General features: G+C 45.6%; 2 protein-coding genes across 4 annotated transcripts; both read right to left on the bottom strand.

Moving 5' to 3' along the window:
- Positions 1–683: 683 nt before the first annotated feature.
- LOC137755545 (leucine-rich repeat-containing protein 37A3-like) lies at positions 684–4,660 on the bottom strand (the record flags this gene model as incomplete). Its single annotated transcript, XM_068531754.1, has 2 exons — positions 684–770; positions 3,162–4,660. A coding segment is annotated over one exon (1,356 nt), but the record flags the coding sequence as incomplete, so codon positions are not given.
- On the bottom strand, positions 4,569–15,183 carry LOC137755295 (leucine-rich repeat-containing protein 37A3-like). Of its 3 annotated transcripts, XM_068531382.1 has the most exons (6): positions 15,158–15,183; positions 14,497–14,676; positions 10,291–10,389; positions 8,545–8,630; positions 6,961–7,088; positions 4,569–6,273 (listed from the first exon to the last, which is right to left on the bottom strand). In XM_068531382.1, the coding sequence occupies exon 6, from the start codon at positions 5,810–5,812 to the stop codon at positions 4,661–4,663; it is 1,152 nt and encodes a 383-aa protein (XP_068387483.1). In that variant the 5' UTR covers positions 5,813–6,273; positions 6,961–7,088; positions 8,545–8,630; positions 10,291–10,389; positions 14,497–14,676; positions 15,158–15,183; the 3' UTR covers positions 4,569–4,660. The 3 variants fall into 3 exon arrangements, with proteins under 3 accessions (XP_068387483.1, XP_068387484.1, XP_068387485.1); XM_068531383.1 differs by lacking the exon at positions 6,961–7,088 and having other exon boundaries at positions 4,569–6,278; XM_068531384.1 differs by lacking the exon at positions 10,291–10,389.
- Positions 15,184–15,557: the final 374 nt, after the last annotated feature.

The raw sequence follows: 15,557 nt of genomic DNA, 5'->3' as shown, positions 1-15,557 counted from the left end.
CCCCAACAATCCCATTTCTAGATAACTATTCTATAGAAATAAATGAGCAGGCTCACAAAAATGCAGGTACAAGGATATTCATTGCAGCAATGCAAGTAACAAGAAAACTGGACATAATCTAAACATCCTTCAATAGGGGCATTATTAAACTGTGATACATTCATACTATGGAATATTATGCAGGAGCTTAAATGAATGGGGTAACCCTCTATGTACTGGGAAGGAAAGAAATCTAAGACATACCATGAAATGAAGGAATCAAGTTGCAGGATGTTACTTATGTAAAAAAAACATAAGAAAAACACACAAACCTATTTTGCTATCTGTAAATAGGTATGTACTCAAACGTATGGAAAAGAGTCTGGAATGATTAATACTAAACTCAAAGTAGTGGGTGGGGGATTAGGGCACAAGGAGGGTTTTCGCTATACCTGTTATTTCATTATTATCTATTGAGAATATAATCATGTATTACTTGTATAATGGAAAATAAGTTTAAATTGGCTCTTACTGATTTTAAAGAGGTCCTGCCAAATTTGAGTTTTAAAATAAACACAGAATTTCAATCATTAGGCTGCTTTGGGATATGGAAGGGGAAATACCTTTTCTCACAGGCATTGACCTCAAAATTCTGGACGGAGAAGGATCTTACAATGCAGTTAACTTTTTGTATTCCTATTTGGGGAGAGTATACTCACAGCTTCTCAGCCCAGCGGTATGCCTTCCATATACTTTCAGCAATGTAAGAAATAGAGTTTCCTTGGAAATTTCTGTGAAGAAACACAGTTCATATCCTTGAATAGGTAGGAAAAGAATGTAGAGAATAAGGAAAAGAATCATGGCCACCGTGTGGGGAATATTCAAATGCAGAAAAGACCAGCTTTCTAATTCCCACAGCTTCTCAGCTTCCCGGTGTGCACAATTAATAAAAACATACTGTGAGGCCACTGGCACAAGCAATGAGGCATCTCTTCAGAACCTGAACTTCCTATCTGTCCAATTTCTTGGATACATAATGCCAATTACTTTTTTTCCAAAATCACTTATGTGTCTAAAATGACTCCTACAAATCAATGAGAAAAATGGCAAACATTTATCAATATCAGCAAATGAATATAAAGAAATCCTACGCTAGGCAACACCAAAGCTTTGGCTCAGTGCCCTCAGAATCTGTCCAGGTGTTAGAAGGATACGGGCAATTAGAAATTAGAGGGACTAATACGAAAATATCTCTTAAGCATATTGCATAGGGAAAAGTACAAGTTACTGAGCAAGGAGTAAAGTTATTACCTCATTAGGGGAACAAAATGCAAAGGAAAGAGCTCGGAAGGAAGGACACACATCAAAACAGTAACAGGAGTTACCTTATAGGTGGTAGGGAAGGTGGGGTGGAATTTTCACATTTTATCCTATATACTTCTGTGACATTTCTATTTTTAAACAGTGAGAATGTATCCATGAATTAGACATGTTTAAGAGAAGCTGTTAAATGCTTGAGGTTCAGTTTGAACCACTAACTCAGTGGATGACTTTGAATCTTTTAGCTTTAGCTTTGTCCTCTTCCCTCAGCAAAAATGTAACTGTTCAGTTTATATGCACATTTTTCACGCGAGTCAGAAATACCTCATAACGGATACCTGTCTGCCCATCTGCCTGAGGGACACTTCCACTCAAACAGAGCCTTCTGGTTGCTTTATGCTCACCAATAAAAGATGCCTAAGACTGAACTCATCTCCCTCAAAACTGACTCTGCTTCTCAACTGCTGGATTTCCACCTGTTATACCACCATCATTCTGCCCATCAACACATGTGATTTGTCTCTTTCCTGTACTACAATCCCCCAACTCTAGTCAATTACCACATCTTGTCAGTTGCTCCTCTGTAGTACTCTCGGGATTTTCTTTCTACTTCCATCACAACCACTCTAATTTGGCCCCTTCTCACTTTACTCCTAGATTTTGCTAAAGCATTCTATTTGGTCTCCCTGAATCAAGCTTTCGTCTCTAGATCGCTCTACATATGAAATCTAAAATAAGCCTCTTGTTTTAATCATTTGTCTCTCTTGCTTGAAAACTCGCAGTGGCTCCCCACATCTTACAGCGTAACTTTCAAACCCCCATTGCCGATAGCCAAGGTTTTTCATAATCCTATGTTTCATTGTTGCCTAACCCAATTCTTTACAGCCAGGCTAATCTATTAAATTCTGATCATCCCTGCAGTCACACCTTTGCCTAGACTGTACTGCCTATTATTCTTCTGACAAATCACAGCCAATCTTTAAGTCCCAGCTAAAGATTTAGCTTACCCATGCAGCCTTCCGTGACCTCCACACCCCTGTGATTACAGGTTCTGGTGAATTACAGCACCTATCTGTGTTTCTCTTAACACTTAATTATATATTACCTCCCTTTTAAGGCATATCCCCTTTCTTCCCACTTGTCATTGTCATGTTCTGGAGACAATGCCATACACTTCTGTGGCTCCCACAGTACTTAGCCCTGAGTTGGGCACAAAATGGGTGCTACTTATAGAAAGCCAGGGGACAAAGATGAGTTCTAGATATAACTGAGGGATTGAATAATAATAATAGCTAACACTAAAATATATGCTAGGCACTGATAGAAGACCTTTACCTATATTAACTCATCTAAATCTCCCAATGAGATTGGAGTCATGGGGAGATTTAGGAGTCATAGGAGTCATCCTATGAGAGGATGACTACCATAATCCCCATTTTACAGATGAGGAAATTGAGTCATAAAGCTAATAAATGACAGACCTGGGTTCAAACCCAGGTAGTCTGGCTCCGGAATCTCTACTCTTAACCACTTTGTTGTATTACCAACAATGAGATGGGGAGAGGGACATGTTGCTGTAAAGAGGATGGAGTAAAGATGGGAGAAGAGTAGATGTTAAGGAATTAAATAATGGGGTAAAAAATGGAGAAGGAAAACATAAGGGCAATTAAAAGTAAAAGACTGGAGGAGGGGGAAAAATAGTAAGAAGGAGAATGAAGATAAGGAATCATTGACAAACAAAAGGTGGAAACAGAAAGTCAGTCAATGTGGATTGGGGGGATAAGGAGGACCCAGGAAGACCTGAAGAAAGGCTGCCATGCCAGGCAGGATGCAGAGAACAAATGAGGAAAGGCGATTCTTACATGATGGTGAAGGTGCCGTTGTAGGCGTTAGGCTCTGGCTCAGGCACTCTGTGGAGCTTCTGCTTTGGGCTGAGACCAACACACGACAGTGTCTCATTTTTGCAGGTACAGAGCTCACATATGCTGATGTTTGTGGTAGCATTCTATTCTGGCTGCTTCTTTTCTGGGGTATATTTTACACCAGGAAGACCAGTGGATACTGAATACTGAGTCGAAGGAAAAAGGACTGTCTCAGATGGCCTTGGTTGCTGAGATATGTTAACTCCCAGGCCCACAGGTGGAACTGTGACTTGAGTCAGGTTTGGCTGTGCAAGTGTCACCTGAGGGTGTTTTGGAGGGGGAGCTGTAGTCTGCTGCAGGGCTGTAGAATGGTCAGACTCTGTAGTAGGTTCTGGAGTTGTGGTAAGCTCCAGGTCCAAAGGTTTAACTGTGATACTGCGTGAGGTTGGATGCTCAGCATGATCCTGATCTGGTGCTGGAACTGTCACCTCGGGATACAATGGAGACTGAGCTACAACTTCCTTAATGAGCTCTGGAGGCTGAGCTTGGGTCTGCTGCATAGTTGGAGAAGGTTCATCCTCCATATTGGATTCCAGAGTTAACGTAAGTTCCGGGTCCAAAGGTTGAACTGTGACCTCAGTCAAGGTTGGATGCTGAGCCTGAACTTGCTCTGGATTTGGAAGTGTCACCTCGGGGTATGTTGGAGGAACTATAGTCTCCGGCAGGGGTGTGGAATGTTCCGCCTCCATAGTAGGTTCTGGAGTTGTGGTAAGCCCCTGGTCTAAAGGTTGAACTCTGACACTGGGTGATGTTGGAGGCTCAGTGTGATCCTGATCTGGTGCTGGATCTATTGGGTTCTGATATACTGGAGGCTGAGCTACAAAAACCTCCTTAGGTGGTTCTGGAGGCTGGGTTAAGGTCTCCTGCATGGTTGGAGAAGGTTCATCCTCCTTAGTGGGTTCGGGCCTTATGGTCAGTTCCAGGTCCAAAGGTTGAATTGTGACCTCAGTCAAGGTTGGATGCTGAGCCTGAACTTGCTCTGGATTTGGAAATGTCACCTCGGGGTATGTTGGTTGAGTTGGGGCTCCCTGCTGAACTGGAAAAGGTTCAACATTTTCAGTGGGGGTTGGATGCTGATCTGAAACCTCTTGCTGGACTGACAAAGGTTCCAACTGCTCAGGGGACACTGTAGACTGAGCCGAGTTTTCTTGTTGGGGTGGAGAAGTTTCAACCTCATTAGTGAACGCTGGAGTTACGATAACTGCAAGATCCACAGGTTTAACAGTGACATCGGGCCGCTGCAGAAGCTGAGCTTGATCCTGACCTACAGGAGAAACTGTTGTCACATGATGCTCTGGAGAGAAAACTACAGTCACATTAGAGAGCTCTGGAGACTGAGTTGGAGAGGATTCAACCTCACCAGGAGCCAGTGGATGCTGATCTGGAGTCTCCTGCTGGGTTGTGGCAGGTGTAACTTCTTCTCCAGGATGCTCTGGATACTAAGCTGGGGTCTCCTGCTGGGTTGCTGGCTTCACCTCCTCAGGAGGCTCTGTAGGCTCAGAAGGCTGAGTCGGTTGTTCCTGTTCACTTGGACAAGGCTCAGCTTCCACAGGAGGCTCTGGAGGCTGACCTGTGGTCTCCTGCTGGGTTGCAGAAGGTTCAACGTCCCCAGGAGGCTCAGAAGGCGGAGCTGGTTGCTCCCGCTCACGTGAAGGCTCAACCTCTCCAGGAGGCTCTGGAGGCTTAGCTGAGGTCTCTTGTTGGGTTGGAGAAGATTCTGTCTCCTCAGGATGCTCAAGAGGTGGAGCCAGGGCCTCCTGCTGAGCTGTAGGAAGTTCAGCTTCCGGAGTGGGCTCTGGAGTGATGGTAAGTTCCAAATCCAGAGGTTGAAGTGTAACACCGGGCAAGTTTGAATGAGCGTGACGCTGAACGCCAGGTAGAGATGCTACCTCATCACTCACTGGAATTTGGAGTACATACTCAGTAGGGAACCCTGGAGTCTGAGTTGGGGCCTCTTGATGGAGTAGAGAAGGTTCAACCTCCTCAGGGAGCTCTGGAGGCTGAGATGGGGCCCGCTGCTGGACTGGCGGAGGTTCAACCTCCTCAGGGCTCTCTGGAGGCTGAGATGGGGTCTCCTGCTGGACTGGAGAACGTTCAACCTCTTTGGTGACCTGTGGAGTTATGGTCAGTGCCAGATCCAGAGGTTTAACAGTGACATTGTACAAGTTTGACTGCTGAGTTTCATTTACCCCATGATGTGCTACTGGTCGAACTACAACCTCCTTAAGTGTCTCCAAAGGCTGGGCTAGGGCCTCCTGAGGACTTGAAGTTTCTAGTTCCTCAGGGGCCTCTGAAGGCTGAGATGGAGCCTCCTGCTGAAGTGGAGGTGGTTCTACCTCTTTAGTGGGCTCTGGATGCTGAGCCTGGGCCTCTGCCTGGGGTGAAAAAGATTCAGCCTCCTCAGGGGTCTGTGGATGCTGAGCAGGGGCCTCTTGCTGGGGTAAAGATTCAGCCTCCTCAGTGAGCTCTAGAATGACCAGTTTGGGCCTCCTGCTGGGATGGAGAAATTTCAGCTTCCACAGGGGGCTCTGGAGGTTCATCTGGGCTCCCCAGAAAATCCGTAGGTAGGCTGTCCTCACGATAAAAGGCATCCATACTGGGATCTGAATAATCACCCTGCTAACCGTTGTTCTAGACCCTGAGTTTTTGTTTCAAATTGGCCTATAGTTCCAACAACAACTTTGGCAAGCCGTTGATGCTGAACTAGATCTTTCTTCAGGTTTGGGGGTGAAACAATAAACTTCACTGGTTTTGAGCTCTTACTACCTAGAGGTGGAACAAGTATTTCAAATGATTGGTGACCTTCAGCCTGATCTAGACCTATGTTTTTAGTCTTACTTTTGTGTCGAGAAGGCAGAACCAAGGCCTGATTCTGATTCCAATCCAGCACTGGAACTTCCTCTGGGAGCTTTTGATGTTGGGTTTGCTTGTTATTCAGATCCTGATGTGGAACAGCAAACTGATCTGGCCCTGTAGGCAGCTCTCCAACCGAATCCATGTCCGGGTATGGAACCTCAGTCTCAGTCAACTCCTGATGAGGCGGGGCCAACATCTGGACTGGAGACGAGGACGTCAAGTAATTAAAGCTCCCGGCTTCTGCCAGGGTGTAAGGGCATGGGGCAATTTGGGAGGGGGGTCTGAGGCGTGTGAGGACCAAGCCTCGGTCAGCCGCGGGGGGGTTGGGGGTCACCTGGACGGGGCCCAGGGCCCACTCCAGAGGCTGAAATGCCTGGACTAGAAGCCACAGTTGTTGCCACGTGAGGAAGAGCCGTGGCAACCAAAGGCGCAGCCGGGACATAACACGCGGCGGCTCCCAGGCGCAGTGACCCAGGCCACTGAGGAGCCGGAGCTACATCCTGCGCCCGAGCTGAACCGCTGTGCCAGCGCCGCCACGCGAGGGCTCACCGTTAGCAACTGCGCGCCCCTCCCCCGCCTAACGTCCCACCCGTTATTTATGACGTGTTTAGTTCCGCCACCGTTATTAGGTTCGTGCGGAGATCCAATGTGCGCCACCAGAGTGGGCCTTTTTCCCACAGTCCCCAGGGCGCAAGCCATCCTTCCCCTTGCAAAGGTGACAATTACCTCCTGCCGGGCCCTCTTCCCAAGCCCTCCCTGCCCTCCCTGGCCCCAAACAATGAGGCGGGATTTGAGCTGGAGACCCGAGTGGCCCCAAACTCCAGCGGCCAGGGGTGGCGGGGGGTTGGGAAGGATGCAGAGCTTCCCAAGGAAACCACAAGACCTGGCATTCTGGGAAATTCAAAAGTGCTAGTCCAGTTCTGGCAATCTGAACTCTTCCTCCTCAAAGCTCAAGTCTGAGAGGCATTCTTCCTCCCTTTGGCCACACGGCTGACAAGAAAAGTAGCTGACCTGCAAAATGAGCACCAGTTAGGGTGGCGGGAAGGGAACACACCTTACAGTTATTCTAAAATGTTGCCATTTCCTCCAAACTCTCAGTATTCACGTCTCATTATTAATTCACCACTCTATTATTAGGGGTTACCACTGAATCAGTGATGACTCCAGAACTTCTGTAGGAGGGCTTCGGGGCAGGTGAGCAATTCATTCTGGGAAAGAGAGTCTAAAACCAAGTGTATGGCCCTTTACATTAGCATGGGAAAACTTCCCCCATCCCACCTTGTCTCAACAGAGCCGTTAATCCAGAAAAAACTACAGTGTCGCTTTGCAGAGGTCTACCCTGTGTGCACACATGGAGAAGACACTTAGAATGTTAAAGTCAGCATGGTAACTAATTTTCTTGAAATACTGTAACTAGCATCCAGTTTACTTTCTTCACAGTCCTTTTCGTAATCTATTTAATTTTAGTCCTTTTTAATCGTCTGCTACACCTTTAACACCTAAACCCCAAGAGAGAAGGGGCTTCATCTTATTTCCAGTGCCTAGCACACAATGGTTTCTAAATGGAACTGATTCCAAGATTGGCCTCATTTAGGAATGGATCTGTTGTTATAATCAGCTTTCCGAAATCTTTAGTATCAATAAGGAATCCTTTCCTCTCACATTTCACAGGAAGCTAGACTTCTTAAAGCCCAAACATGGAAACGTTTGAAGTTTCCTTGACTGATTTAAATTGAATTAAATTAATTATTTTGTACAGGAAAAACTTTCAAAATTTTTACATTTTTCAGAACAAAACCACCTTTTCTTTCTCTACTTTCTTCCCTTCAAAACAAACTTTGCAACATTGGGGTGAGTTAAATAATCAGAAATCTAGCCCCAAATTAAGCTCTCAATGACATGAAACACATTTTTTGCTCCTTTTTAATAAAAATCCTATATGCAGTACATTAATGTTTTCTTTTAGAAATTACATTGACAACTTAATCCCTAATTCGAGGCATCCATATAATTGGTTTACAGAAAGGTTTTTCCGCAAAATATTTAACACCAGATATATATGAGATGCTGAGATCTGGGTAATATACCTTACTTGAAAGGCATGAATAGTTTTTAAACACTGTAGCATAATCACACTTAAGGCCATAGTTACTTTGTTCCCAAATCCCTGCAATTCTATTTGAGGGGCGTTCTAAAAGGCCTGTGTCTTCTCCTGTGTCCACAACTGTAGACGTACACTGATGGCCCTCAATCCTGCTCTCCAAACTTCAAATAAGGGGCCAGAGACAAGGCTCGGGACTTGGAGAAGTCCTAGAAATTCCCTGCCTCAAAAGCAGTTTCAGAGTTTCACATTTTCCGAAGGTTGACAGAGCTGAGTAGATATGCCAAAGTCTTCCAAATCCTGCTGGTTGTTTTGAATAATGGCTACACTGGCTGTGTATCCCCTTGAGTTTTTATCTCCACATACTTGAATTAAATCCTGTTGTTCCTCTTCGGTTCTAGCATCTGTGACCTCTTCACAGGGTCTATATGCCACAGCTATTTTACCACTTTCTGAAATAAAGTTAACAAGGATCAATTCAGAACTTTTCTTGTTCTAAAACTTCCTGTATACAATGGTAGCACCCAATACTTAGACATTCTTTTGATTTCTAAAAGCAGAAAATAAGAGCATTTTCCTAGAAGTGCCCTCATCTGACACTTCAGTTTTTAGCATAATTATTTGTGAAAAAATATATAAGAAGTGTCAACTTTGGTTCAAAAACCTTTATGATCTTAGAAATAAGAACTAAGGAATAATGACATAGGAATTAAAAGCTGTGGAAACAAAAATGTTCAATCACAATACAATTAAATAGGAAGGCATTAGGTGGGGGTCAAAGTGAATTCAAACCTGGGATAGGTACCACTGGACTACAATAGATACTTCATATTACAAGCAAGGCAAGTGCCTACTCCTTGGGACCAAAATTCTACCAGATACAATGAACAAAGCTTTGGAGACAGAGACAGAGAGAGAGGGCATCTGAACACTCTACTGGCAGAAACTGGCCCATGTACCTTTTGGACAATACAGCTTTCCTCCAGGCAAGCTAGAGCCACCAGGCTTTTTGGTCTAAGGAGTTTTGAGTACACATAAGGAATACCTTTGCATATTAGGGACAAACAACCCAGACATTTAGTTTGGTTCTTAGAGGTTGTTACCCAGAGTTGACAGCTGATGGAGATTCTGCCTGATGACCAGGGAAGTCAAACTTCACTGGAAGGACTGCGCAGGCCGGAAGGCCAAGACCAATCCAGGGTCAACTCTTACAAGCAAATAAGGTCTCTGACAACTTAGCTAGGATTTCTCAGTCTCTAAGCCTGCAGGGCTGTGAAGCAGGGGAGCAATCCTGTTCCGGGAATCTACTAATCATAAAGTTTCCTTTGGGCACAGCCTGTCACATTCTCACCGCTGTATAACTAACTCGATAGGGAACACAGTCAATGCTATTCAGTAGCATGACCACTTTCAAGGCTCACAAAAACGTAGCCGATTATTATATAAGAATCATATTCACCCAATATATCAGAAATGAAAACTGAAATTAAATGGATTCCAAAAACATAATCTAATAAACTCTTCAACAAGAAAACAACAATGATAATAATAATAGTCAATATATTTTGTCTCCTTACTATGTTTCAGGCATAGTTCTAAGCTTTTGACATTCATCATCTCATTTACTCTTACAATATCCCCCATTAGGCGATAAGCTGAATTACTAACCCTATTTGCAGATAAAGAAATTGCAGCTTAGAGACATTAAATACCTTCAAATGTCTCCGGCTAGGAAAATCTAAAATTGCAACAACAACAAAAAAAAATTCTAAGAGACAAAGTTAGGACTCAAACACAGGTGTCCAAGGCTTATAATCACTACACTATTCTGTATGATAAGCAAGCAATTGAGGAAGAACTGGATCAAACACTTTCTGTATGAACTGAGGTAAGTCATTCTACATCTAAACACCGGGGACAATAATAGTTGCTGTCGTTTTTCTCATAAATGCCACAAAGAACAAATTTAAGACTGCTGCTGTGAAAGCATCTGGTGAATGAAAGAATACGTAATGTTTTAGATAACCATTATTTTCATCCAATCAACTTTTCAAATAAGTTTATTTGCTCACTGAAACTGAATCACTTCAAGGACAATCAAAAAGGTCTTACCTAAAACCACAATCAGCAGTTTCTGGAATGCATCTGTCATAGCCTTGTGAATAGCAAGCTTCTGGGTTACCTTCCTTTTCATAAGGAATGATAATGAGCCTAAATCCAACCAAAACAGATGAATTTAAAATGCCTATCTGAATAACTGATTTCTAGGTTATATGTTTAAAACTAAAAATGCATCTGTCATTCTTAGATCATTATCTTAGTGATTAAGGGCAGGCACAACACTGGGGTACTGTTGAATGTCACTGTTGTAGGTGTACCCTGGCATGGCACATTTTTACTGCTCAGATCTGTTCTGGAAGTTCCTAAAATACTCGATGGGAAATGCAAACCAAGGACGGGGCACAAATCTCATATTACTCACAGATTTCAAATGGACAAGCTGAGGCTACACTGCTACAGACCCTGCTCTCCTGTGCGTAAAGGGCTGGATTCATACAGTGAGATAGACTTGGTGGTAGTGCAGATGATCTGGCCTCTCCTCAACCATCACCCACTCAGGTGGATGGTGGAGCCTCCTCCACTCCATTCGCTAACAGTTCTGCCTCTGACGTAAAACCCTAAGCCCAAGTGCCATGGATTCTAGGAAAAAACTCAAGTACCAATGGGAATCCCCTTTCTAGGGATCTACATTTACTTTTTCCGCTCAGGCCCTTCTGTAGGAGGCAAAGGACTGAACATTTACACAAGAGTTTATTTCAATCTTTAGACAATGATTGGGCGGGCTGGCAGTGGCGGGCTGCACAGGCTCCCGGGAGGGGAGGTGTGGAGAGTGACCTGTGCTTGCACACAGGCTTCTTGGTGGCTGCAGCGGCAGCCTTAGCGTCCCATGCCCGTCTCTGGGGTGCGCACTGATAGCCGCAGCTCGCGCCCGTCTGTGGAGCTCCTTAAAGCGGTGCTCCTAATCCTCTCTCCTCACGCACCAGGAAACAAAGAGGCAAGAAAAAGTCTTTTGCCTGTTCGGCAGCTCCAGACCTTTTCCCGGACTCCCTCCCGGCTAGCCGTGGTGCACTAACCCCTTCAGGCTGTGTTCTCGCCGCCAACCCCAGTCCTCTCCCTGCGATCCGACCTCCGAAGCCCAAGCCTCAGCTCCCAGCCCCACCCACCCTGGCGGGTGAGCAGACAAGCCTCTCAGGCTGGTGAGTGCTGGTTGGCGCCGATCCTCTGTGCAGGAATCTCTCCGCTTTGCCCTCCGCACCCCTGTGGCTGCGCTCTCCTCCATGGCTCCGAAGCTTCCCCCCTCCGCCACCCACAGTCTCCGCCTGCGAAGGGGCTTCCCAGTGTGTGGAAACCTTTCCTCCTTCACAGCTCCCTCCCACTGGTGCAGGTCCCGTCCCTATTCTTTTGTCCCTGTTATTTCTTTTTTCTTTTGCCCTACCCAGGTACGTGGGGAGTATCTTGCCTTTTGGGAGGTCTGAGGTCTCCTGCCAGCGTTCAGTGGGTGTTCTATAGGAGCAGTTCCACGTGTAGATGTATTTCTGATGTATCTGTGGGGAGGAAGGTGATCTCCGCATCCTACTCTTCTGCCACCATTGCCTCTCTCTAACAAGCTTCTTTGAGAGTGCAAATATTTCCAGTCTTAACTCTCTAAATAACTTACATATTACTGTGGATTTTTTACATCACTAGTTTCTTTCTTTCTTAAATGTCTATTTCCATTTTGAACAGGGTGTAGTATATAAATATAGTCATAAAAATTCAAATAATACAAATAGAGTCAAAGCATTGTTAATTCTTTATTGATGTGTTTGTGCATCTTCCTCCGTCACTAGTTTATGAGCTCCTTAAGTGCTTGAAGGAACCGTATACTATTCTTTCCTTGTTACCAGAAACAAGCATAGATCTTGGCATATAATAGAGGAGTGATGGTCTGTTGACTGAGTGAATGAATGAGTACATAAGAAAATGAAATTACTTTCTCCAACTGAAGCTGCCTGCTGGGAAGGAGAAATGAAGACTAATTTTTTAATGTTGAGTGTCGCAACATTTAAAACAGGGAGGCTAGGCCCTGTACGGTGAGTCATAATGGAGCTGTCCTGGACAATTAGGAAGCTTCAGAAGGGCTCTGAGCCCCTGGGTAGTAGAGACAGTTGACATCTGGGATAACCTGGCCACAGTTCTTGCTGGCAAACATTTCCCTTCGTGCTACTGAGAAAAACTCAGATACATTAGGCCTTTCCTTCATTTTATTTGAAGATGTTATTCTCTTGTCTGTATTTATAAAAAATACAGGGGAAAAAAGATAAGAAGTATGTATACCTGCTAATGAATAAAAGAAGACATAATTGGAACTTCCCTGCTGGTGCAGTGGTTAAGACTCCATGCTCCCAATGCAGGGGGCCCGGGTTCAACCCCTGGTCAGGGAACTAGGTCTCACGTGCATGCTGCAACTAAGAGTTCGCACGCCACAGTTAAGGAGCCTGCGAGCCACAACTAAAGGAGCCTGCCTGCTGCAACTTGGGGAGCCCACGTGCCGCAACTGGGGAGCCCGTGAGCCGCAACTAAGGAGCCCGCCTGCTGCAACTAAGACCCGGTGCAACCAAATAAATAAACAAATTTAAAAAGAACGCATAATTAAAGTAGGTAACAATTTCGGGGGTGTGGGTAGTAAACTAAGGCTCTGCATTAAATAAAGAAATCTAATACGAATGCCCTTTCCTCTCAACTCTATAGTGACTTGTAGAACATTTTCTTCATTACTCTATCAGTGACGGGCTTTATGCTGTGAAAATCTCAGAACCTAAGCTTATGGAATGGTCTTAATGTCCAATGTAAGAAAAGAACTCATTACTCACAACTGATACCAAGTAACTGTCTCATAATCTTTCCAGGACCATCCGTAATATCTGAGGGGTTATGTGAAATGGTCGCAGGGTCTGCAAATTAAAGAATGTCGGAGACAAAAGCATTTCAATCCCAGGGGGTACAGCCAGGATTGAAGAGGGTGTTAAACAGGGTACAGAAGTGGGAGGTAGTGCACCTGGAGTCACATCTGAGGAGAGTTCTCAGATTCAATAAAGGTGAAATCAGTGAGTAAAGAAATATGGGTGAGAATAGGCAGCAAGGTCACTGGGAAGTAGCTAGAGCAAGAAGCCAATCAGAGAAGACACACAATTCTAAAGTGAAAGGTCTGGGAAATCGAAGCCTCACTCACTTATTCAGAGGAATTGAAAAGGTCCTTGAAAAAGGAATGGTGGCTGAATGGAGGCACATAATGAAATGTTAATTCTGGGGAAGTAAAATTGGATGGCATGTTAATATGGAATAAGGTTTCTACAATGCATTAAAGAATATTTTAACCATTTTCTGGAATCTGAAGGGAGTTCTGAATAGGCAGTTTCAGAGTGATGATGATGACGAAGCCTCCTTTATGTTACATCTGACAAAAGTTTGTCAAGCTCGGGACTTCCCGGGTGTCACAGTGGTTAAGAGTCCGCCTGCCAATGCAGGGGACACGGGTTCGATCCCTGGTACGGGAAGATCCCACATGCTGCAGAGCAACTAAGCCCGTGTGCCACAACTACTGAGCCTGTGCTCTAGAGCCCGTGAGCCACAACTACTGAAGCCCGCGTGCCTAGAACCCGTGCCCCTCAACAAGAGAAGCCATCGCGATGAGAAGCCCACGCACCGCAACGAAGAGCAACCCCCGCTCGCCGCAACTAGACAAAGCCGGCGCGCAGCAACAAAACCCAACGCAGCCAAAAATAAATTAATTAATTAATTTAAAAAGCAATTTGTCAATCTCACAGATTTAAAATCCACATAAAAGTAAATATAAGGAAGACTCTTGTGAAGATTTCTTAAATTAAGGGGCAGCATAAAATGACATGGTGTTTAACATCAGTCAAGTTTGGGTTTGGCCTCTAGTTTCCACATTTACTGTCATGAACCTTAAGTAAGTCACTTAAACATCCTGAGTTCGAGTTTCTTCATCTAAAAAAAAGAAAGAATGAACTGGGGAACTGGGGGATCAGTGGAGCAGTGCATCTGAGAGCATTCTGTACACCACAGTGCTGTACAAACACTGGCCTTTTTTCCCCCCCTGGGATCTTAGTTCCCGGGCCAGGGATTGAACCCGGGCCCTCAGCAGTGAAAGTGCAGAGTCCTAACCACTGGACCCCAGGGAATTCCCGATGGCCTATTAGTTTTAAATTCAGCACTTCATCCCAGTAGAGCGAGGAATTCCACATTTGGACCCACCTTCACTGGAGATGCCTGAAAAAGCTGCTTCTGGTCGCATGCCTTTTGGGCTCTGTGGGCATCCCTTGCTGAATAAACCTCGATGATGGCATAGAACCCAGGACCGGCCACTGCTGCATTTGGGACGACTCGGACCGAATACTGAAGGCCAAACTGGGAGAAGACTCTGAACAGAGAATGCTGTAGGGTGGTCCCATGCTAAGTAAGTGCAGGCAATTTCACGCCCAGGAAGCCAAACCGCCCGTTCCCTTCTAGTCCCCCAGCCCTTCGCCGCAGGCAACTGTGGTGAGCCTGCAACTCCAAACACTTCTCATTTCAGGAACAGGTTTCCCTCTGAAATCCTAAGCTTCGAGAAGCATGAGGAGGCAATGCCGTCTGCTGGGAACTAGCTCTCAAAAATCTGTGGGGGCGAGCTGACTGCTCAGGTCGGCTCTAGAACTAAGATTCCTCTCAGCGCAGACCACAGGCAGATGAGGTGCTGAAGCAGTACCCTGGGGCGCCCAGTTACTGGGGCGCGAGGTGGCTTCCTCCACCCCTCCTTCCGCCCCGGCTCGGCTCACTTGCAAGGCCTCGGCCGTGGGTCCAGAGCTCAGCTCCCACACCAGCAAGGTTTTGTCACCCACGATGGGAACCGCAAAAGGGACCAAAGACACCATCTTACCGTTACCGTGAGTGCGCAGCTCGGGGCGCAAACGGACTGCGCCTGCGCACGCGCGCACGCGCCCTCGCTTTTACCAACGGAAGCCTGAGGGGCGGAGCCAGCTTGGTGGGAGTGGGACGAGGGCGGTGCTCGAGCCTCTCCCTCGCCCCTCCCACTCCGGGCTTGTCTCTGCCTCTTGTTCCCCTTCTGCAACCCCCGCGCACAGAAGTCTTGGAGTTTAGCGCGTCTATTCAAATGTATTTTTAGCGTAGAGTCCAAAGTGTGAGTTTACAGGATCGACTGGTGCAGACATCTTTATAGCAGCTGGCTTCATCTTCAAACTCCCAGAGAGGACTAGAGTACTAAATAGTTAGCGCTAACTATCCACTGAACTTTAAAAATTTAGATTTCCCGCCTCTGT

The sequence above is a fragment of the Eschrichtius robustus genome, chromosome 20 (assembly GCF_028021215.1).
Source record: "Eschrichtius robustus isolate mEscRob2 chromosome 20, mEscRob2.pri, whole genome shotgun sequence".
Lineage (NCBI taxonomy): Eukaryota > Metazoa > Chordata > Mammalia > Artiodactyla > Eschrichtiidae > Eschrichtius > Eschrichtius robustus.
This window is presented reverse-complemented; position numbering and strand designations above follow the sequence as displayed.